The 22,559-nt window shown below is 54.5% G+C and overlaps 3 protein-coding genes across 3 annotated transcripts; all 3 read right to left on the bottom strand.

Moving 5' to 3' along the window:
- Nucleotides 1-843: 843 nt before the first annotated feature.
- On the bottom strand, nt 844-3,417 carry LOC139803259 (protocadherin gamma-B5-like). Its single transcript, XM_071759198.1, has one exon. The coding sequence runs from the start codon at nt 3,415-3,417 to the stop codon at nt 844-846; it is 2,574 nt and encodes an 857-aa protein (XP_071615299.1).
- Nucleotides 3,418-9,307: 5,890 nt separating this feature from the next.
- On the bottom strand, nt 9,308-12,811 carry LOC139803095 (protocadherin gamma-A10-like). Its single transcript, XM_071758932.1, has one exon. It carries the CDS (start codon nt 11,874-11,876, stop codon nt 9,366-9,368), a length of 2,511 nt encoding a protein of 836 aa, XP_071615033.1. The 5' UTR covers nt 11,877-12,811; the 3' UTR covers nt 9,308-9,365.
- Nucleotides 12,812-14,287: 1,476 nt separating this feature from the next.
- Nucleotides 14,288-16,865, bottom strand: LOC139803258 (protocadherin gamma-B5-like). The gene has a single exon (XM_071759197.1). The coding sequence runs from the start codon at nt 16,863-16,865 to the stop codon at nt 14,298-14,300; it is 2,568 nt and encodes an 855-aa protein (XP_071615298.1). The 3' UTR covers nt 14,288-14,297.
- Between the last annotated feature and the right edge of the window lie 5,694 nt (nt 16,866-22,559).

Raw genomic sequence — 22,559 nt, 5'->3', positions numbered from 1 at the left:
GAAAGTCCATTTGCATTTGAGATACCATTTTACGCCTCCACTTCTTTATGAAAGGCCAGTCAAGCTTTTTTCTTCCGTCACCACCAAGAAAAGAAGTGCAATATTTAACTGCCTGCTCTTAAATTAGGCGCAGCGTCCCTGCTACATTCCTTCCCGGAGACACGCACCAACATTCGCCACCTAATATACATAGCTTAGAGTTATTGTTACGATTTTTGCTTTGCTTTGCAGCTATCATTTTACACTCCCACGTCTTCAAGGAAGTCCAATAAAGAAGTGCACAAAAGAGGGGAGCTGAGAGAAATAAAATAAAGTAGAAAAGAAATATCATACTTGAATAAAATGTATCAACCCAACTTATGCTACTAATCCACAGCATGTTTTCATCGAGGATGAGAAAGCACAATCCATAAAAGGAAAAACGTACAACGCCAGAAAGAAAAAGGTCTCCAACACTACCCCTCAATTGTATTGTCCCAGCTCCATCACGAAGCACCAGAACTCGTTCTACACTGGAAGGGGTCACCTTCTGCGCTTCTAGAACACATCATTTCAGACAACAAAATCGTTCAAGACAAAACCTCTCGGCTCAGCCTGAACCTGCCAACACCGAGAACAGAACTGAAAATTCTAACTCACAAGAAGGGAGTCGTTCTGCGTTTCTAGACCAAATTATTTCTCTACAACACCAGCGTTCAAGACAAAACCACGGAGCTCAACCTGAACTCATAACCACCGAAGAACAGAACTGCCACGTCTATCTCAGAAGAAAGGAGTCACCTCACTAGATTCTTTCACGGACCCACACACCAGCGCTCCCCGGCCGAAAACCCAGAGGAAGAGTCACTCAGAGCAAAGGCTGGGAAAGAAGAAGGGTGAAGGAGCAGAGCGATAGCGCTCGGGCTTACAGACCTGCGGTGCGTCGGGGCGGGCGGGCGGCTGTGCCGGTCCGGCGCTGGGGCTCGGGCTCCGCTCCCCGCAGGGCTCCCCGGCGAGCAGCTCCTCGGCGGGCAGGCTGGGCACGGGCGGCGGCGGCCAAGCGGGCTCGGGCAGGGCGCGTCCCGGCGCCACGCAGAGGTTGTAGGAGTAGGGCAAGGTGCCCTCGCAGAAGTCGGCCGGGAAGGCGGCGCCGGGCACGGAGAAGCGCTGCGCGTCCAGGCAGCGCAGGACGGCGGGCGGCCCGGCCCGGCGCAGCCGCGCCAGCACGGCCAGCGCCACGCTCAGCAGGAAGAGGGCGGAGAGCAGCGCCAGCGCCAGCACCAGGTAGAACTGCAGCTCGGCCGGCGAGTCGGCGCCCGCCGCCCGCTCGCTCAGCTCCGGCAGCGCCTCCTGCAAGCTCTCGGCCAGCACCACGTGCAGCGTGGCCGTGGCCGACAGCGCCGGCTGCCCGTGGTCCTTCACCACGGCCACCAGCCGCTGCTTCGCCGCGTCCCTCTCCGACACGGCCCGCGCCGTCCGCACCTCGCCGCTGTGCAGCCCCACGCGGAACAGCGCCGGCTCCGCCGCCTGCACCAGCTCGTACGACAGCCACGCGTTGCGCCCCGCGTCCGCGTCCACCGCCACCACCTTGCCCACCAGGTACCCGGCCTCGGCCGACCGCGGCACCACCTCGAACGCCACCGACGACGAAGACGACGACGAAGACGAGGAGGAGGAGGAGGAGGAAGGCTCCGGCCCCGCAGTCCCTGCCGGCGGCCACAGCACCCGCGGCGCGTTGTCGTTGCGGTCCAGCACGAAGACGCGCACCGTCGCCGTGGAGCTCCGCGCCGGCGCCCCGCCGTCCTGCGCCCGCACCGCCACCGTGAACTCGCGGCACTGCTCGTAGTCGAAGGAGCGCTGCGCGTACACCGCGCCGCTCCGCGCCTCCACCGACACGTACGGCGCCGCGCCCGCGCTGCCGCCCGCCAGCCAGTAGCTCACGCGCCCGTTGGCGCCCGCGTCCGCGTCCCGCGCCACCACGCGCACCACCGCCGCGCCCGCCGCGTTGTTCTCCGACACGTACGCGCTGTACGCCGCCTCCTCGAACACCGGCGCGTTGTCGTTCACGTCCGACACCTCCAGCACCAGCTCCGCGCTGCTCCACAGCGACGGGCTGCCCCGGTCCCTGGCCACCACCCTCACGCGGTGCTCCGACGCCTGCTCGCGGTCCAGCGCGCTCCCCGTCAACACCTTGTACGAGCCGCCCGACGAGGCCACCAGCGACAGCGGCGCCTCGCCCGACAGCTCGCACCGCACATCGCCGTTCTCCCCGGAGTCCGCGTCGTTGACGTTCAGGAGGGCCACCACCGTGCCTGCTGGGGCGTCCTCGGGCACGGGGCTCGACACCGACAGGATCGTGATTTCGGGCGCGTTGTCGTTCACGTCCAGCACCTCCACCTCCACTTCGCAGTGTGCCACCAGTCCGCCCCCGTCCCTGGCTACCAATTCTAGGCTGAACATGTGAATGTCCTCGTAGTCCAGCTCCTCCTTTAGCGTGATGATCCCGGTCTCCGCGTCCACCACGAACTTATCAAGCACCTTCTTTGGCATTTTCCCGAAGCCGTAGGTGATGCGCGCGTTGGTGCCTGCGTCGGCGTCCGAGGCCGAGACGTTCAACACCGTCGAGCCGGGCAGCGCGTCCTCCCGCAGGCTCACCTGGTACCGGTCCTGCGCGAACACGGGTGGGTTGTCGTTGGCGTCGGTGACGTTGATGCAGAGCTGGGCGGTGCCGCTGCGGGGCGGGTCACCGCCGTCCAGCGCCGTCAGCACCAACCGCACGCTCTGCTCGCTCTCCCGGTCCAGTGCTCGGTGCAATACCAGCTCCGCGAACTTCTTGCCGTCCTGTTTCTCTTTCATCTCCACCTCAAAGTACTTGTTGGCCTCCAGCTCGTAGCCCTGCAGCGAGTTGCTGCCCACGTCCGGGTCTTCAGCAGCGCCCAAGGAAAAACGTGCGCCGGAAGAAGTCAGCTCATTGATCTCCAGCTGAAAAGTGTCTTGCAGGAACCGCGGGGAATTGTCGTTGACGTCCTGGATGTCGACGTGGACGTGGAAAACGTTGAGCGGGTTCTCCACCAGCGCCTCGAAGCTGACGGAGCAGGACGCCGCCTCGCCGCACATCTCCTCCCGGTCCAGCCTCTCGCTCACGTACAGCTCCCCGCTCTCCTCGCTCACCGAGAAGTATTTCAGCTGCTTTTTGGCTGCAGACACCACCCGCAGCTTGCGTGCCGGCAGCTCGGCGGGGCTCAGCCCCAGGTCCCTCGCCAGCGGCCCCACCAGCGAGCCTCTGCCCAGCTCCTCGGGGATGGCGTAGCGGATCCGCTCGCCCGCCGCCCGGCAGCACAAGCCCAGCAGCCAGGCGGCCAGCAGCACCACCACTCGCCCGGCTCCTCGTCCCCGGCTCGGCCTCGGCCTCGGCGTCTGCCCCTCCCCGCACGCCATGCTCGGCCCCGCAGCTCGCCGCGATCCTCCCTCCTGCCGCTGCCCTTTCTGCTTGCCTGCCAGTCCCTCTCCGCAGGCAGCTCCGGGCTCGGACGCCGCTGCTCTCGCCTCTGCTGCCCGTGCCGCTGCCGCTCTGGCCGGCGCCGGGCGAGCGAGCAGCCTGCGGGGGCAGAACGCTGCGGCGGCTCCGGCTGCGGCTGCGGCTCCAGCGCCGCTCCGCGTCGGCCAACAGCGGCACCCGGAGGATCCCACACGGCACCGCAGCCTCCTGATCGCCCGCATCGGGGTACCGGCTTTTTCTGTCTGTCTCTCAGTGAGATGTAAACAGGTCAATTGGAACAATGCAGTACTGCAGAGCTGGGGAAGGCGTTATAATAATTTCTTCTCTCCGTACATGGGACCAACACCAGGAAAGATCGTGATGGATTCATCAGTAAATAATCAGAAACTGAATGAAGCAGAAGACACTTCAGTCCTTCCCTTTGAGGGCTTGCAAGGGGTTTCCATCTTCTCAGGTTTTTTTTTTCATGACTCATTTATATCTCTGAGACTTGTGCCACCGTTTTCCTTCCAGGGAGAACAATTACACTGAGAAATAGATGATCTCAAAGGCACTGTGTATAGCTCTAAGGTAAGAAAGCAGTGATGATACTTCACCTAAAATATCCTTGTATTTTGTTTCTGATGCAGAGCAGTTCACTCTTTGGCATCTCCAGACTTGAGGGGCTGACAATGTCAAAGTGCAAAGCCACACTGACTCCTCCATGCAGCCACAGAATGGCAACCTGGTCCAGTGTCTCACTGGGCTCATCGTGTAACATTTCTGTCTTGAGTACTGTCTAAACCTCTTCTCTTTCAGTTTAACAGTTTTGAGTCTTGTCTTATCATGACAGAACCTGATAAAAACAGACACCCTGACAGCGAGCTGCAGCTCACCACAACACACCAGGTAAAAGTAAGAAGCCTTCAGATATGAATGGATCAGCTGGAATAATATTTTTTAGGCCAAAACTCATGAGAAGAAGGAACTCGAATGGTATGCCTGGTCCCACAACCCCATAGTTAATTAAATGACAATGAGAAGTAGAGGAAGGATCAACTTTTTTTTACACAGCCCCTGCCAACAGAGTTCCTCTGAGTACTCTTTCAAAGCACAAGGAATTTCCAGGTTTGCTTCTGACCCTCTAAACTGGTAAAAACAAATGAGATGATGATGCAGCACAATCAGACAAGGAAGGCTGGGACTGTTGTTTGCTCAGCACTATTCTCAGAGGAAACAGAAGGATTCTAAGGACACGGGTGAGCAATGGCTGAAGTACAAGTCACCCAGCACAGACTGGGTACAATCTCCTCCCCACTTCTTTCACACGCACTGTTACACAGAGGTGCAGCCTCAGCTCTGTTCGTGCTTTCATCTACACTCCCTGCACAAAACGTAACAGAAACACAACCTCACATCTCCTGTCTTCCTTCTGTAGCACGAGCAAGAGGCACTAACACACAGTGGAAAATATCCTGGTACCTAGAGCCAACACCACACACACAGCAGATCCAGAAAGGGAAAAAAACAGAGGCAATACACAAGGAAGACAAGGACCTCCCTGAATAGGAAACGTTGCAGAAGGAAGCCACAGGCAATGTCTCATTCCTCACTGCGAGCATTGACAATTGTTCATTGGAAGGTGCTGGGGTCTCCCAACTAGAACCATACAAGTTCTACCTTGGACTCCATACTGGAGGGTTTGGCTTTGGCCTTATTCTCATCACACCTCAAATTCTCTCTTACACGCTTGAACTAAGTTTTTGCTGCAACACAAAACTCCCAGTTTCAAATTCAAAAGGATGACTCAAAAAAATGGGGCTGATGAACATCAACCTCCAAGGAAACAAAGCCTCAAAGAAACACTACATGACAATAATCGAGGGAGAGAGGGACGAATAAAGGAGGTTCCACACAGAAATTTTAAGCCATTCTACCCATCCATCACTGTTCTAGGCACACACTTATGCTTAAACAATTTATTGGCAGAGGGACTTCACGTTCAGTGAAGCCACAATGAAAACATGATTGGAACAGAGCTCCTGGGCACCAGACAGCAAAAGCAATTGCCCAGCCAAAGATGCACTGACCCACCAGTTTTCCTGGTTGGAAGTCTCTCACCCTCCTTGCTTCCCATTCACACTCTTTAGATAAACCATGGGAAATACACAACACTGGGCCTTGTATCAGTGAAAAGCAAAAGAGCATTTCTTGTTAGGGCTGAAAAGTGCTCCTCCAGCCTGATGATTTTAACAGATTGCTACTTTTAAAGAATCTCTCTCAAACTGAGGCCTACTTTTAGAACATGAGAAGAAACAAAGGAAGAATGGAAAACCTACATGAATGCAGCAGAGCTTAACATTTCAGATTATGTCACCTGCAGTAGCTTCACAAGAAGAGGATCTGCCTGGTAAAAAGACACCTGGGGGTGTCAGACACCAAGGACCACAATCAGAGTTCTCCAAGTAATTTCTTTTGAACACAGGAAAAGTTGACAGAAACACATCCATGAGACCCCTGTAACAGAGAGGAGAAACCTACCTGACCACTGTCACCTACTTTTCAGAGGTTTCAGGCTGTGCCACAGAGAACTATTTGACCTACCCTGTCTCTGAGCACACACAAGGCTTCAGTGTGCACAGACAAACATCATTGTGAAAATTGGTTCAGAAGTTTCTCCTTGTAGAGAAAAAATACCACATTATGGATGCACACATAAACTTACCTCACCACAGTCCTTGGGGGAAAGGTCAATATGCAGTGCAGTCAAAGATTCAGTTGTTTGTTATCAGCTCAAAAACCACCATCCTGCACAGGAGCAATTTGGAAGGTACATGACTGCAGCCATTAAGGCAATGTTTGTATCTATTCCAACTAAAAGTAAGGAGTAACCTTGAGTGCATAAAATAACCAGCTTCTTCTAGAGAGCTCAGATAACAGGCCCCAAGCCCAGACACTCCTGAGTAAAGCATCCTCCCATCTGCTGCAGTTATTTCATATGTGCAAGAGACACCAATAACATCCCAAGGTTGGCTGAGACTGAGAAAAGCTTAATACAACAAGGATGAAAATTCACATCACAGCCTTTGAAGAACATACGGATGTGGAAATGATGTTTCACAGAGCAGTTCCTAGAAATAGCACCCATACAACATGTTTCCACTTCCATGGCTACTTCTGGCAGACAAATTTGTTAGAGGGTTCTCATCCCCTTTCAGGATATGGGAAAAGGGAGCTTGGTATAAGTAGCAGAGGCCTCAGCATGAGGCATGACATTAAAGCACTCCTCCCAGTCAGATGGAGCACACACCACTCTTTTCCTGCCTGACTTCTTCCCACTAATTTCCCATCATGTGTATTTAACAAGCATTTCTTCCAGTGCCATGTTCAGACCTTATCAGGCACGCAGAGCCCCACACTTCCCACATCACAACAAGCAAGGTAAGAATTGCACCACTGTTCACAGCAAAAAGCATCAACTAGGAAAGCAAAATGAAGAACATACAACTCTGGCAGCTGAGGTCCAAGCAAGGTGACAGCCAAAACTAAAACTCCTCCAGACTCATCTGGTGGACTTATTCAGGGGGGTGATCAGAGTCAAGAGGAGTGATCATCCAAGAGAGAATGGAACATTGGAAAATAAAAACCATGGCCTAGGGAGAAATTCTGCCATCCTTGTACTGCCCTGCAGAGGATCAACTTCTCCTAAGTTTCTATCTATTCCTCTCCAGCAATCACAAAACACAATGATGCCATCACATCTCCTGCCTTTCACACCCACTGTAGCATAAGCCACAGGCACCAACACAAGACAAGTGCTAAATGAATCTCTGCTGATGGACACTGCAGAACAAGAAAATAAAAACCCCAAACAAACAAAAAAAAGCCAACAAAACTTAAATCAAAAAAGCAAATAGGAGACAGACTCACCAGATAACCACAGCAAGAGAACATCTCAGTCTTCACTGCAGGCAAGAAAATTTATCCCCCAGAGCACACAGAACTCATTCATAACTCAATCTGCAGGTGTTTCCAACAATCCTGCTCTGGACTACAAGTACAGGGATTCAGTTAATGACACAGTCATCACCTCTCAGTCATCTGATCCATCACCCACTGCTCTCCCACAAATAAGCCACAAGTGAAAACACCATAACACAATCCTCTCCCTCAAGCTAAGTCTTCTGAGATATTACAAAACTGCCCCTTTAAACATGAAAGACATCAAACTGGATAAAAGTCCACAGGAAGCTCACACCAAGGACCATAGCCATTGTTCCTCACTTTCCTTGGAAAATACAGTAGGGAATATGCATAGAATCACAACTCCTGTCCCTGTATGACAAGAAAAAGAAACGGAGCCCTTAAACATTTTCCTGCTGTTGACCATCTTCAAGGTATGGCTGGGAACTCTACCCTAGCCTCAAAAATCTAACAGATCTGTTCATGTTCTCAGGGCTACCATCCACAGTTAGGACCCTCTGCAGACCCCCTTAGCAAACAAAGCTACAATGGGAAACTACAATGAAGGCATCAGAATAACATTTCAGGCTCTAACAACTCCAGAAGATGAACATGAAAGGCATCAAACTGGATAAAAGACCACAGGAAGCTCACACCAAGGACCACAGCCATAGTTCCTCACTTTTCTTGGATAATACAGTAGGGAATATGCATAGAATCACAACTCCTGTCCTATATGACAAGAAGAAGAAACTGAGCCCTTAAACATAACAATTTCATCCCTTCTAAATTACCCCAGAGCAAACTTTTCACCTCCCACGTGGCTCTCCAGAGCACACAAACACCACTCAATGGGAAAGTCACCCTCACAGTCACACACCACTGAACCTCAGCAAATGCTTTCTCGTTAGCAGAGAAAAAATGTCCCAGCATGGATGCACAGAAACAGATTAACCTGCTCACCACAGTAACTCAAAGAAATGTAAAATATTCTCAAGGCAGAGAAGTTGCCCAGTGCCAATAAGGACACAGTCACCAAAGTATAAGCTCAAAGACACCATCAGCCTGCATCAAGTGGGCGACGTGCAACACACAACACCAGGACATGTTCAAATTCATCCTGTGATACTCAGCAGCAAACCCCATAAACCCCTGTACTCAGCACTGGTGAGGCCACACCTCAAGTCCTGTGTCCAGTTCTGGGCCCCTCAGCTCAGGAAGGAGATTGAGGTGCTGGAGCAGGTCCAGAGAAGAGCAAGGAGGCTGGGAAGGGATCCAGCACAAGTCCTGTGAGGAAGGGCTGAGGGAGCTGGGGGTGTTGAGGCTGGAGAAGAGGAGGCTCAGGGGAGACCTCATCACTCTCTCCAACTCCCTGAAAGGAGGTTGGAGCCAGGGGGGGGTTGGGCTCTTTTCCCAGGCAACTCTCAGCAAGACAAGAGGGCACAAGAGGTCTCAAGTTGTGCCAGGGGAGATTTAGGTTGGACATTAGAAAGAATTTCTTTAGGGAGAGGGTGCTCAGCCATTGGAATGGGCTGCCCAGGGAAGGGGTGGATTCTCCATCCCTGGAGATATTTCAAAAGAGCCTGGATGTGGCACTCAGTGCCATGGGCTGGGAACCACGGGGGGAGTGGAGCAAGGGTTGGACTTGATGAGCTCTGAGGTCCCTTCCAACCCAGCCCATTCTAGGATTCTATGAAAACCCCTCATACCTCTGATCCATAGAAACTGATGACACACCACAAGCTATAAAACACCCAAGTGAAGTCCCAGTCATCAAAGCACTAGCTCCAAAAGCAACATCAGACTTCTTCAGCACATGAGCAACTCAAAACACACGGAGCACTCCTGTGCACTAGTGCAAAATTTACACCTAGGCCTAAGAGCCACCATTGACAGGAGTCCTCAGGCAACAGCAAAGGAGATGATGAATCGACAGCAAAGAGGATCAAGAAAGGGAGGGCAGGAGAGGGCGGTCAGAGGCACTCACCGGGGTCGGGGCGGTGGGGTCGGGGGGGCAGGGGGCACCGTCAGGGTCCTCGGCGAGCAGCGGCGCGGGCTCGTCGGGCGGCGGTCGGGCCGGCAGGGTGTCACAGCAGCTGCCGGGCGACAAGCGGAGGTGGCTCTTGCGCGAGTCGGCGGTGAGCGACACCTCGTGCGAGTAGGAGTGCAGGAAGGCGCGGACGCCGTCGATGCCCACGAAGTGCGAGGCCGGGACGCCGCGCAAGGCGCCGCTGCCCGCCGCCAGCAGCTGCTGCGAGCGGCGCCAGCGCCGCAGGCGCAGCGTCAGCAGCAGCAGCAGGAAGGCGAGGAAGAGGCAGGACACGGCCGCCACGGCCACCACCAGCCAGCGCGTCAGCCTGCCGGCCGCCTCGCCCGGCGCCGCCGCCGCCGCCGAGGCCGCGCTGCCCAGCTCCGACACCAGCTCGGCCACGCTCTCGGCCAGCACCAGCGTCAGCGTGGCCGTGGCCGACAGCGCCGGCCGCCCGTGGTCCTTCACCACCACCACCAGGCTCTGCCGCGCCGCGTCGCGGGCCAGCGGGAACCGCGCCGTCCGCACCTCGCCGCTGTGCAGCCCCACGCGGAACAGACCCGGCTCCGTCGCCTTCCACACCTCGTACGACAGCCACGCGTTCTGACCCGCGTCCGCGTCCACCGCCACCACCTTGGCCACCAGCGAGCCGGGCTCCGACCACCGCGGCGCCAGCTCCACCGCCGGCCACCCCGCTGGCGACAACGAGCCCAGCGACGAAGACGCCGAGGCCGGCGGCGGGTAGAGCACCTGCGGCGCGTTGTCGTTCTCGTCCACGATCTCCAGCCGCACCGACACGTTGCTGCTCAGCGCCGGCGCGCCGCCGTCCTCCGCCACCACCCACAGCCCCACCTCGCGCACCTCCTCGTAGTCGAAGGAGCGCAGCGCGTACAGCGCGCCCGTCTCCGCCTGCACCGACACGTACGACGACAGCGCTGCTCCCCGCACCCGGCCCTCCACCAGCCGGTACCGCACGCGCGCGTTCTCACCCCAGTCCGCGTCCGACGCCCGCACCCGCAGCACCAGCGCGCCCGCCGCGTTGTTCTCCGACACGCGCGCGCTGTACCGCTCCTCCGAGAACACCGGCGCGTTGTCGTTCACGTCCAGCACCCGCAGCGCCAGCACCGCGCTGCTCCGCAGCGCCGGCGACCCGCCGTCGGCCGCCCGCACCGTCACGTTGTACTCCGACACCTTCTCCCGGTCCAGCTCCCGAGACGTCTCCACTCGGTAATAATTCTGAACAGACTTCTCCAGACGGAATGGGACCCCGCTGTCCAGCGAGCACCGCACTTGGCCATTGGCACCCGAGTCCCGGTCCTGCACATGCAGCAGGGCCACCACCGTCCCTGTCGGAGCGTCCTCGGAGACCTCGCTTAGCTGAGAGGTTATTGTCAATTCGGGCGCATTGTCGTTGACATCTGTCACGGTGATAGAGACCTTTGCAGAGTCGAAAAGGTCCCCTCCGTCCCGAGCCTGTGCTATCAGTTCATAGGAGACCCCTTCCTCGAAGTCCAAACTTCGCAACAGGCTGATGGCTCCCGTCTCGGAGTCCAACTGAAAAAACTCTGACTCCGTATCTGCTCTTTTCTTCAGGGAGTATTTGACGTGTCCGTTTATGCCCTCGTCGGCGTCGGTGGCCGTGAGGGTGACGAGGACGGAGCCCACGGGCACGTCCTCCGCCACACGCACCGTGTACTCCGCCGCGCTGAACACGGGCGCGTTGTCGTTGGCGTCCAGCACCGCCACGCGGATCCGCGCCGTGCCCGTCCGTGCCGGCTCTCCGCCGTCGCTCGCCCGCAGCACCAGCTCGTGAAACGCCGCCTCCTCCCGGTCCAGCGCCTTCGCCAGCACCAGCTCGGGCCGCTGATCCCCGCCGGGGCCCGTCTGCACGGCCAGCGAGAAGTGCTCGTCGCCGCTCAGCTCGTAGCTCTGCAGAGAATTCCGACCCAAATCCGGGTCGTGAGCCTCCGCCAAGAGAAACCGCGACCCCGGAGGTGTCGTCTCGCTCATTCTCTCCTCCATGTCCGTTTCCTTGAAGCTGGGCGGATTGTCGTTAATATCCGTGATTTCCACTTCAATTTCATGAACCGTCATTTCCCCCTCCACTATCAGCTCACACCGCAGCACGCATTTCTCCACCAGCCGGCACAGCTGCTCCCGGTCTATCCTCTCCGCTGTCACCAAATGTCCCGTCTTCCCCTGCAGACTGAAATACTGGGTCCTGCCTTCAGACACAAGGCGGACGCCGCGTTCTCCGAGCGCCGTCAGGTCCAGCGCCAGGTCCTTGGCCACGTCGCCCACGAACGAGCCCTTGGGCATCTCCTCGGGAACCGAGTAGCGCAGCTGGCCCCACGCCGCCTCCCACGCCGCCACCAGCACGCCCCACAGCAGGGCTCGCTCCCGCCGGCCCCAACGCCTCCCCGCCATTCCACGCACCTCCGCCGCTCACAACGCCTCCGATCGGGCTCCGGGTCCCGCTCCCGCCTCCTCTCCGCTCCCCTCCGCCTCGCTGCAGCACGGCTCCGCACCGGGGGACGCTCGCAGACCGCCCGGCCGCCGAGCCAGCCAGCCAGCGAGCGATGGAGCCGGGCCGCAGCGGGCGGGGCTGCTGCACCGCTCCGGCCTTCCTCTCGCTCCTCCTCGGTCAGCAGCGGCACCCGCAGCCTCCTCCCGGCACTGCACCCACCCAGCGCTGCCCGACCCTCCGCTGCCACCGGCACCTCGCGGGAATAGAGACCATTCCGCGCAGGGAAAATCAACTCTGAATGCCGATGGAAAAAGAAAAGAATTCCTTTTGTCGCCACTTCTCTGCTTCTGCAAAGCAGCGATCCCCGTAACGAAAAGAACAGCTCTTGGAGCAGTGCTTGGAGGATTTTTCTCTCACTCCTGTTGCAAACTGAAAGTGCTTCGTAGAGCCGCACTAATTCCCCACATCCTCATCGACAGACCGACACAACAAGGAAGATATTCCTTGAAATGAAGACCGGAAATTTCCTTCCTTCGCTTCCTCTCAGCTCTGCTTTTCTAAATGGCACGTGTGCTTTCTACATTACGTGTCACCATAAAGAGTATTTCCAGCCTTTTCATCCCGATTCGAAACCATCCCCATCAGCAATTTCTCTCGCACTCGTGCTTGGATGCGTTACACAAATAACAAAAGAAATTAAAATGCAATAAAACCGCGACTCTCAAACTGCTCAGACAGAAACGCGCAGAGAACCTGGAAGTATCAGACTCATTAACAAGAGGGGCTGGAACTCTACTTAAATACTGCACACGGAACACGATGGAAATCAACTTCCCAACCACAACTGACTGAGATCAGACATTTGAAAGATTAACAAGGTGGGACTGGTTCCACCTGCCCAAAATTACCTACTCGGCTCCACACAAGCTGTCGGGAAAATTTTCTCCGTTTTCAAACGGAGAAAAGCAATGGAATGTTTCAGTTCAGCATCTGAGCTCTTGGCTAGACCATTAAAGCTGCATGAAGGTGCAGCCAATACTGAGAAAGTGAATTGCATATAACCAGTAATTTTCCTTGAAAATACGCCATTCTACCTAGGGATTGTATAACGTAATACACATATGCAGTTACTTAATTTGACATTTTAAACGACTCGTATGGTTTCTGTTCCAGAAACCAAGGTGTGAGGGACTGCAATTTCTTTAACGCAGTATTAATCTCATTCCTAAATCATCATCTTTGAAAAACACATTTCAACGGAGTACTGTAGAACAGCAAAAGATAATAGCACATCCTGAACTACTTCTACTACTTCGTCTATTTGTAAGCGTGTTAATGCACTTTATTCACGTGCCTAATGGTTTCGTTTACATATGTATCTCACCAGGCCAGATAGGGACCCTGGCAGCCAGGACTGATACAGAAAGTACCGAGAGACTGAACTTTACGGATTGGTAATCCCCTCCCCTCACCAACATCAACCAAGCACCTCTCTAAGGGAAAGGAGAGAAAATAAGAAAGTCCTTTTGCTTTTGAGATACCATTTTACGCCTCCACTTCTTTATGAAAACCCAGTCAAGCCTTTTTCTTCCGCCATCACCGAGAAAAGAAGTGCAACATTTAACTACCTACTCTTAAATTAGGCGAAAGGTGCCTGATACATTCCTTCCCGGAGACACGCACCAACACTCCCCATCTAATATATCTAAGTTTTAGTTATATAGGGTTTTTTTGTTCTGGTCTGCTTTGGGGGCTTTTTTTACTTTTCAGATATCATTTTACACTCCCACTTCTTCACGAAAGGTGAATAAAGAACTGCACAAAAGAGGAGAACTGAGAGAAATAAAATAAAGTAGAAAAGAAATATCATACTTGAATAAAATGCATCAACCCAACTTCTGCTACTAATCCACAGCAGGTTTTCATCGAGGAGGAGAAAGCACAATCCCTAAAAGGAAACACGTACAATGCCAGAAAGAAAAAGGTCTCCAACACTACCCGTCAATTGTATTGTCCCAGCTCTGTCACGAAACACCAGAACTCGTTCTACACTGGAAAGAGTCACCTTCTGCGCTGCTAGAACACATCATTTCAGACAACAAAATCGTTCAAGACAAAACCTCTCGGCTCAGCCTGAACCTGCCAACACCGAGAACAGAACTGAAAATTCTAACTCACAAGAAAGGAGTCGTTCTGCGTTCTAGACCAAATTATTTCTCTACAACACAAACGTTCAAGACAAAACCACGGAGCTCAACCTGAACTCATAACCACCGAAAAACAGATCTGCCACGTCTATCTCAGAAGAAAGGAGCCACCTCGCTAGATTCTTTCACGGACCCACACACCAGGGCTCCCCGGCCAAAAACCCAGAGGAAGAGTCACTCAGAGCAAAGGCTGGGAAAGAAGAAGGGTGAAGGAGCAGAGCGATAGCGCTCGGGCTTACAGACCTGCGGTGCGTCGGGGCGGGCGGGCGGCTGTGCCGGTCCGGCGCTGGGGCTCGGGCTCCGCTCCCCGCAGGGCTCCCCGGCGAGCAGCTCCTCGGCGGGCAGGCTGGGCACGGGCGGCGGCGGCCAAGCGGGCTCGGGCAGGGCGCGTCCCGGCGCCACGCAGAGGTTGTAGGAGTAGGGCAAGGTGCCCTCGCAGAAGTCGGCCGGGAAGGCGGCGCCGGGCACGGAGAAGCGCTGCGCGGCCAGGCAGCGCAGGACGGCGGGCGGCCCGGCCCGGCGCAGCCGCGCCAGCACGGCCAGCGCCACGCTCAGCAGGAAGAGGGCGGAGAGCAGCGCCAGCGCCAGCACCAGGTAGAACTGCAGCTCGGCCGGCGAGTCGGCGCCCGCCGCCCGCTCGCTCAGCTCCGGCAGCGCCTCCTGCAAGCTCTCGGCCAGCACCACGTGCAGCGTGGCCGTGGCCGACAGCGCCGGCTGCCCGTGGTCCTTCACCACGGCCACCAGCCGCTGCTTCGCCGCGTCCCTCTCCGACACGGCCCGCGCCGTCCGCACCTCGCCGCTGTGCAGCCCCACGCGGAACAGCGCCGGCTCCGCCGCCTGCACCAGCTCGTACGACAGCCACGCGTTGCGCCCCGCGTCCGCGTCCACCGCCACCACCTTGCCCACCAGGTACCCGGCCTCGGCCGACCGCGGCACCACCTCGAACGCCACCGACGACGACGAAGACGACGACGACGAGGAGGAGGAGGAAGGCTCCGGCCCCGCAGTCCCTGCCGGCGGCCACAGCACCCGCGGCGCGTTGTCGTTGCGGTCCAGCACGAAGACGCGCACCGTCGCCGTGGAGCTCCGCGCCGGCGCCCCGCCGTCCTGCGCCCGCACCGCCACCGTGAACTCGCGGCACTGCTCGTAGTCGAAGGAGCGCTGCGCGTACACCGCGCCGCTCCGCGCCTCCACCGACACGTACGGCGCCGCGCCCGCGCTGCCGCCCGCCAGCCAGTAGCTCACGCGCCCGTTGGCGCCCGCGTCCGCGTCCCGCGCCACCACGCGCACCACCGCCGCGCCCGCCGCGTTGTTCTCCGACACGTACGCGCTGTACGCCGCCTCCTCGAACACCGGCGCGTTGTCGTTCACGTCCGACACCTCCAGCACCAGCTCCGCGCTGCTCCACAGCGACGGGCTGCCCCGGTCCCTGGCCACCACCCTCACGCGGTGCTCCGACGCCTGCTCGCGGTCCAGCGCGCTCCCCGTCAACACCTTGTACGAGCCGCCCGACGAGGCCACCAGCGACAGCGGCGCCTCGCCCGACAGCTCGCACCGCACATCGCCGTTCTCCCCGGAGTCCGCATCGTTGACGTTCAGGAGGGCCACCACGGTGCCTGCTGGGGCGTCCTCGGGCACGGGGCTCGACACCGACAGGATCGTGATTTCGGGTGCGTTGTCGTTCACGTCCAGCACCTCCACTTCCACCTTGCAGTGAACCGTGAGACCTCCCCCGTCCCTGGCTTCTACTGTCAGGATGAAAGCACGCGTGTCCTCATAGTCCAGCTCCTCCTTTAGCGTGATGATCCCGGTCTCCGCGTCCAACAAGAACTTCTCAAGCACCTTGGTCGGCATTTTCCCGAAGCCGTAGGTGATGCGCGCGTTGGTGCCAGCGTCGGCATCCGAAGCAGAGACGTTCAACACCGTCGAGCCCGGCAAAGCGTCCTCTCGAAGGCTCACGCGGTACCGGTCCTGCGCGAACACGGGTGGGTTGTCGTTGGCGTCGGTGACGTTGATGCAGAGCTGGGCGGTGCCGCTGCGGGGCGGGTCACCGCCGTCCAGCGCCGTCAGCACCAACCGCACGCTCTGCTCGCTCTCCCGGTCCAGCGCTCGGCGCAGAACCAGCTCCGCGAATTTGCTGCCGTCCTCGCTCTCCTTCACCTCCACCTCGAAGTATTTGTTGGCCTCCAGCTCGTAGCCCTGCAGCGAGTTACTGCCCACGTCCGGGTCTTCGGCAGCGCCCAAGTGGAAACGCGCGCCGGGAGAAGTCAGCTCGTTTATCTCCAGCTGAAAAGTGTCTTGCAGGAACCGCGGGGAATTGTCGTTGACGTCCTGGATGTCGACGTGGACGTGGAAAACGTTGAGCGGGTTCTCCACCAGCGCCTCGAAGCTGACGGAGCAGGACGCCGCCTCGCCGCACATCTCCTCCCGGTCCAGCCTCTCGCTCACGTACAGCTCCCCGCTCTCCTCGCTCACCGAGAAGTATTTCAGCTGCTTTTTGGCTGCAGACACCACCCGCAGCTTGCGTGCCGGCAGCTCGGCGGGGCTCAGCCCCAGGTCCCTCGCCAGCGGCCCCACCAGCGAGCCTCTGCCCAGCTCCTCGGGGATGGCGTAGCGGATCCGCTCGCCCGCCGCCCGGCAGCACAAGCCCAGCAGCCAGGCGGCCAGCAGCAGCACCACTCGCCCGGCTCCTCGCCCCCGGCTCGGCCTCGGCCTCTGCGTCTGCCCCTCCCCGCACGCCATGCTCGGCCCCGCAGCTCGCCGCGATCCTCCCTCCTGCCGCTGCCCTTTCTGCTTGCCTGCCAGTCCCTCTCCGCAGGCAGCTCCGGGCTCGGACGCCGCTGCTCTCGCCTCTGCTGCCCGTGCCGCTGCCGCTCTGGCCGGCGCCGGGCGAGCGAGCAGCCTGCGGGGGCAGAACGCTGCGGCGGCTCCGGCTGCGGCTGCGGCTCCAGCGCCGCTCCGCGTCGGCCAACAGCGGCACCCGGAGGATCCCACACGGCACCGCAGCCTCCTGATCGCCCGCATCGGGGTACCGGCTTTTTCTGTCTGTCTCTTAGTGAGATGTAAACAGGTCAATTGGAACAATGCAGTACTGCAGAGCTGGGGAAGGCGTTATAATAATTTCTTCTCTCCGTACATGGGACAAAGACCAGGAAGGAGCGTGTTGGATTCATCAGTAAATAATCAGAAACTGAATGAAGCAGAAGACACTTCAGTCCTTCCCTTTGAGGGCTTGCAAGGGGTTTCCATCTTCTCAGGTTTTTTTTTTCATTTGACTCATTTATATCTCTGAGACTTGTGCCACCGTTTTCCTTCCAGGGAGAACAATTACACTGAGAAATAGATGATCTCAAAGGCACTGTCTATAGCTCTAAGGTAAGAAAGCAGTGATCATACTTCACCTAAAATATCCTTGTATTTTGTTTCTGATGCAGAGCAGTTCACTCTTTGGCATCTCCAGACTTGAGGGGCTGACAATGTCAAAGTGCAAAGCCACACTGACTCCTCCATGCAGCCACAGAATGGCAACCTGGTCCAGTGTCTCACTGGGCTCATCGTGTAACATTTCTGTCTTGTGTACTGTCTAAACCTCTTCTCTTTCAGTTTAACAGTTTTGAGTCTTGTCTTATCATGACAGAACCTGATAAAAACAGACACCCTGACAGCGAGCTGGAGCTCATCACAACACACCAGGTAAAATAAGAAGCCTTCAGATATGAATGGATCAGCTGGAATAATATTTTTTAGGCCAAATTCATGAGAACAAGGAACTCGAATGGTATGCCTGGTCCCACAACCCCATAGTTAATTAAATGCCTATCAGAAGTAGAGGAAGGATCAGCTTTTTTTTACACAGCCCCTGCCAACAGAGTTCCTCTGAGTACTCTTTCAAAGCACAAGGAATTTCCAGCTTTGCTTCTGACCCTCTAAACTGGTAAAAACAAATGAGATGATGATGCAGCACAATCAGACAAGGAAGGCTGGGACTGTTGTTTGCTCACCACTGTTCTCAGAGGAAACAGAAGGATTCTAAGGGACACGGGTGAGCAATGGCTGAAGTACAAGTCACCCAGCACAGACTGGGTACAATCTCCTCCCCACTTCTTTCACACGCACTGTTACACAGAGATGCAGCCTCAGCTCTGTTCATGCTTTCATCTACACTCCCTGCACAAAACATAACAGAAACACAACCTCACATATCCTGTCTTCCTTCTGTAGCACGAGCAAGAGGCACAAACACACAGTGGAAAATATCCTGGTACCTAGAACCAACACCACACACATAGGAGATCCAGAAAGGGAAAAAAACAGAAGCAATACAAAAAACCTGAAGCAATGCACAAGGAACACAAGGAACTCCCTGAATAGGAAACGTTGCAGAAGGAAGCCACAGGCAATGTCTCATTCCTCACTGCGAGCATTGACAATTATTCATTGGAAGGTGCTGGGGTCTCCCAACTAGAACCATACAAGTTTTACCTTGGACTCCATACTGGAGGGTTTGGCTTTGGCCTTTTTCTCATCACACCTCAAATTCTCTCTCACACGCTTGAACTAAGTTTTTGCTGCAACACAAAACTCCCAGTTTCAAATTCAAAAGGATGATCCAAAAAAATGGGGCTGATGAACATCAACCTCCAAGGAAACAAAGCCTCAAAGAAACACTACATGACAATAATCGAGGGAGAGAGGGACGAATAAAGGAGGTTCCACACAGAAATTTTAAGCCATTCTACCCATCCATCACTGTTCTAGGCACACACTTATGCTTAAACAATTTATTGGCAGAGGGACTTCATGTTCAGTGAAGCCACAATGAAAACATGATTGGAACAGGGCTCCTGGGCACCAGACAGAAAAATCAATTGCCCAGCCAAAGATGCACTGACCCACCAGTTTTCCTGGTTGGAAGACTCTCACCCTCCTTGCTCTCCATTCTCACTCTTTAGATAAACCATGGGAAATACACAACACTGGGCCTTGTATCAGTGAAAAGCAAAAGAGCATTTCTTGTTAGGCCTGAAAAGTGCTCCTCCAGCCTGATAATTTTAGCAGATTGCTACTTTTAAAGAATCTCTCTCAAACTGAGGCCTACTTTTAGAACATGAGAAGAAACAAAGGAAGAATGGAAAACCTACATGAATGCAGCAGAGCTTAACATTTCAGATTATGTCACCTGCAGTAGCTTCACAAGAAGAGGATCTGCCTGGTAAAAAGACACCTGGGGGTGTCAGACACCAAGGACCACAATCAGAGTTCTCCAAGTAATTTCTTTTGAACACAGGAAAAGTTCACAGAACCACATCCATGAGACCCCTGTAACAGAGAGGAGAAACCTACCTGACCACTGTCACCTACTTTTCAGAGGTTTCAGGCTGTGCCACAGAGAACTATTCGACCTACCCTGTCTCTGAGCACACACAAGGCTTCAGTGTGCACTTAACTTTACAGACAGACATCATTGTGAAAATTGGTTCAGAAGCTTCTCCTTGTAGAGAAAAAATACCACATTATGGATGCACACATAAACTTACCTCACCACAGTCCTTGGAGGAAAGGTCAATATGCAGTGCAGTCAAAGATTCAGTTGTTTGTTATCAGCTCAAAAACCACCATCCTGCACAGGAGCAATTTGGAAGGTACATGACTGCAGCCATTAAGGCAATGTTTGTATCCATTCCAACTAAAAGTCAGGAGTAACCTTGAGTGCATAAAATAACCAGCTTCTTCTAGAGAGCTCAGATAACAGCCCCCAAGCCCAGACACTCCTGAGTAAAGCATCCTCCCATCTGCTGCAGTTATTTCATATGTGCAAGAGACACCAATAACATCCCAAGGTTGGCTGAGACTGAGAAAAGCTTAATACAACAAGGATGAAAATTCACATCACAGCCTTTGAAGAACACATGGATGTGGAAATGATGTTTCACAGAGCAGTTCCCAGAAATAGCACCCATAAAACATGTTTCCACTTCCATGACTATTTCTGGCAGACAAATTTGTTAGAGGGTTCTCATCCCCTTTCAGGATATGGGAAAAGGGAGCTTGGTATAAGTAGCAGAGGCCTCAGCATGAGGCATGACATTAAAGCACTCCTCCCAGTCAGATGGAGCACACACCACTCTTTTCCTGCCTGACTTCTTCCCACTAATTTCCCATCATGTGTATTTAACAAGCATTTCTTCCAGTGCCATGTTCAGACCTTATCAGGCACGCAGAGGCCCACACTTCCCACATCACAACAAGCAAGGTAAGAATTGCACCACTTTTCACAGTGAAAATCATCAACTAGGAAAGCAAAATGAAGAACATACAACTCTGGCAGCTGAGGTCCAAGCAAGGTGACAGCCAAAACTAAAACTCCTCCAGACTCATCTGGTGGACTTATTCAGGGGGGTGATCAGAGTCAAGAGGAGTGATCATCCAAGAGAGAATGGAACATTGGAAAATAAAAACCATGGCCTAGGGAGAAATTCTGCCATCCTTGTACTGCCCTGCAGAGGATCAACTTCTCCTAAGGTGGTGTTTTCTGTCTATTCCTCTCCAGCAATCACAAAACACAATGATGCCATCACATCTCCTGCCTTTCACACCCACTGTAGCATAAGCCACAGGCACCAACACAAGACAAGTGCTAAATGAATCTCTGCTGATGGACACTGCAGAACAAGAAAATAAAAACCCCAAACAACCAAAAAAAAGCCAACAAAACTTAAATCAAAAAAGCAAATAGGAGACAGACTCACCAGATAACCACAGCAAGAGAACATCTCAGTCTTCACTGCAGGCAAGAAAATTTATCCCCCAGAGCACACAGAACTCATTCATAACTCAATCTTCTGTTATTGTTTCCAACAGTCCTGCTCTGGACCACAAGTACAGGGATTCAGTTAATGACACAGTCATCACCTCTCAGTCATCTGATCCATCACCCACTGCTCTCCCACAAATAAGCCACAAGTGAAAACACCATAACACAATCCTCTCCCTCAAGCTAAGGCTTCTGAGATATTACAAAACTGCCCCTTTAAACATGAAAGACATCAAACTGGATAAAAGTCCACAGGAAGCTCACACCAAGGACCATAGCCATTGTTCCTCACTTTCCTTGGAAAATACAGTAGGGAATATGCATAGAATCACAACTCCTGTCCCTGTATGACAAGAAAAAGAAACGGAGCCCTTAAACATTTTCCTGCTGTTGACCATCTTCAAGGTATGGCTGGGAACTCTACCCTAGCCTCAAAAATCTAACAGATCTGTTCATGTTCTCAGGGCTACCATCCACAGTTAGGACCCTCTGCAGACCCCCTTAGCAAACAAAGCTACAATGGGAAACTACAATGAAGGCATCAGAATAACATTTCAGGCTCTAACAACTCCAGAAGATGAACATGAAAGGCATCAAACTGGATAAAAGACCACAGGAAGCTCACACCAAGGACCACAGCCATAGTTCCTCACTTTTCTTGGATAATACAGTAGGGAATATGCATAGAATCACAACTCCTGTCCTATATGACAAGAAGAAGAAACTGAGCCCTTAAACATAACAATTTCATCCCTTCTAAATTACCCCAGAGCAAACTTTTCACCTCCCACGTGGCTCTCCAGAGCACACAAACACCACTCAATGGGAAAGTCACCCTCACAGTCACACACCACTGAACCTCAGCAAATGCTTTCTCGTTAGCAGAGAAAAAATGTCCCAGCATGGATGCACAGAAACAGATTAACCTGCTCACCACAGTAACTCAAAGAAATGTAAAATATTCTCAAGGCAGAGAAGTTGCCCAGTGCCAATAAGGACACAGTCACCAAAGTATAAGCTCAAAGACACCATCAGCCTGCATCAAGTGGGCGACGTGCAACACACAACACCAGGACACGTTCAAATTCATCCTGTGATACTCAGCAGCAAACCCCATAAACCCCTGTACTCAGCACTGGTGAGGCCACACCTCAAGTCCTGTGTCCAGTTCTGGGCCCCTCAGCTCAGGAAGGAGATTGAGGTGCTGGAGCAGGTCCAGAGAAGAGCAAGGAGGCTGGGAAGGGATCCAGCACAAGTCCTGTGAGGAAGGGCTGAGGGAGCTGGGGGTGTTGAGGCTGGAGAAGAGGAGGCTCAGGGGAGACCTCATCACTCTCTCCAACTCCCTGAAAGGAGGTTGGAGCCAGGGGGGGGTTGGGCTCTTTTCCCAGGCAACTCTCAGCAAGACAAGAGGGCACAAGAGGTCTCAAGTTGTGCCAGGGGAGATTTAGGTTGGACATTAGAAAGAATTTCTTTAGGGAGAGGGTGATCAGCCATTGGAATGGGCTGCCCAGGGAAGGGGTGGATTCTCCATCCCTGGAGATATTTCAAAAGAGCCTGGATGTGGCACTCAGTGCCATGGGCTGGGAACCACGGGGGGAGTGGAGCAAGGGTTGGACTTGATG

The sequence above is a fragment of the Heliangelus exortis genome, chromosome 15 (assembly GCF_036169615.1).
Source record: "Heliangelus exortis chromosome 15, bHelExo1.hap1, whole genome shotgun sequence".
Lineage (NCBI taxonomy): Eukaryota > Metazoa > Chordata > Aves > Apodiformes > Trochilidae > Heliangelus > Heliangelus exortis.
This window is presented reverse-complemented; position numbering and strand designations above follow the sequence as displayed.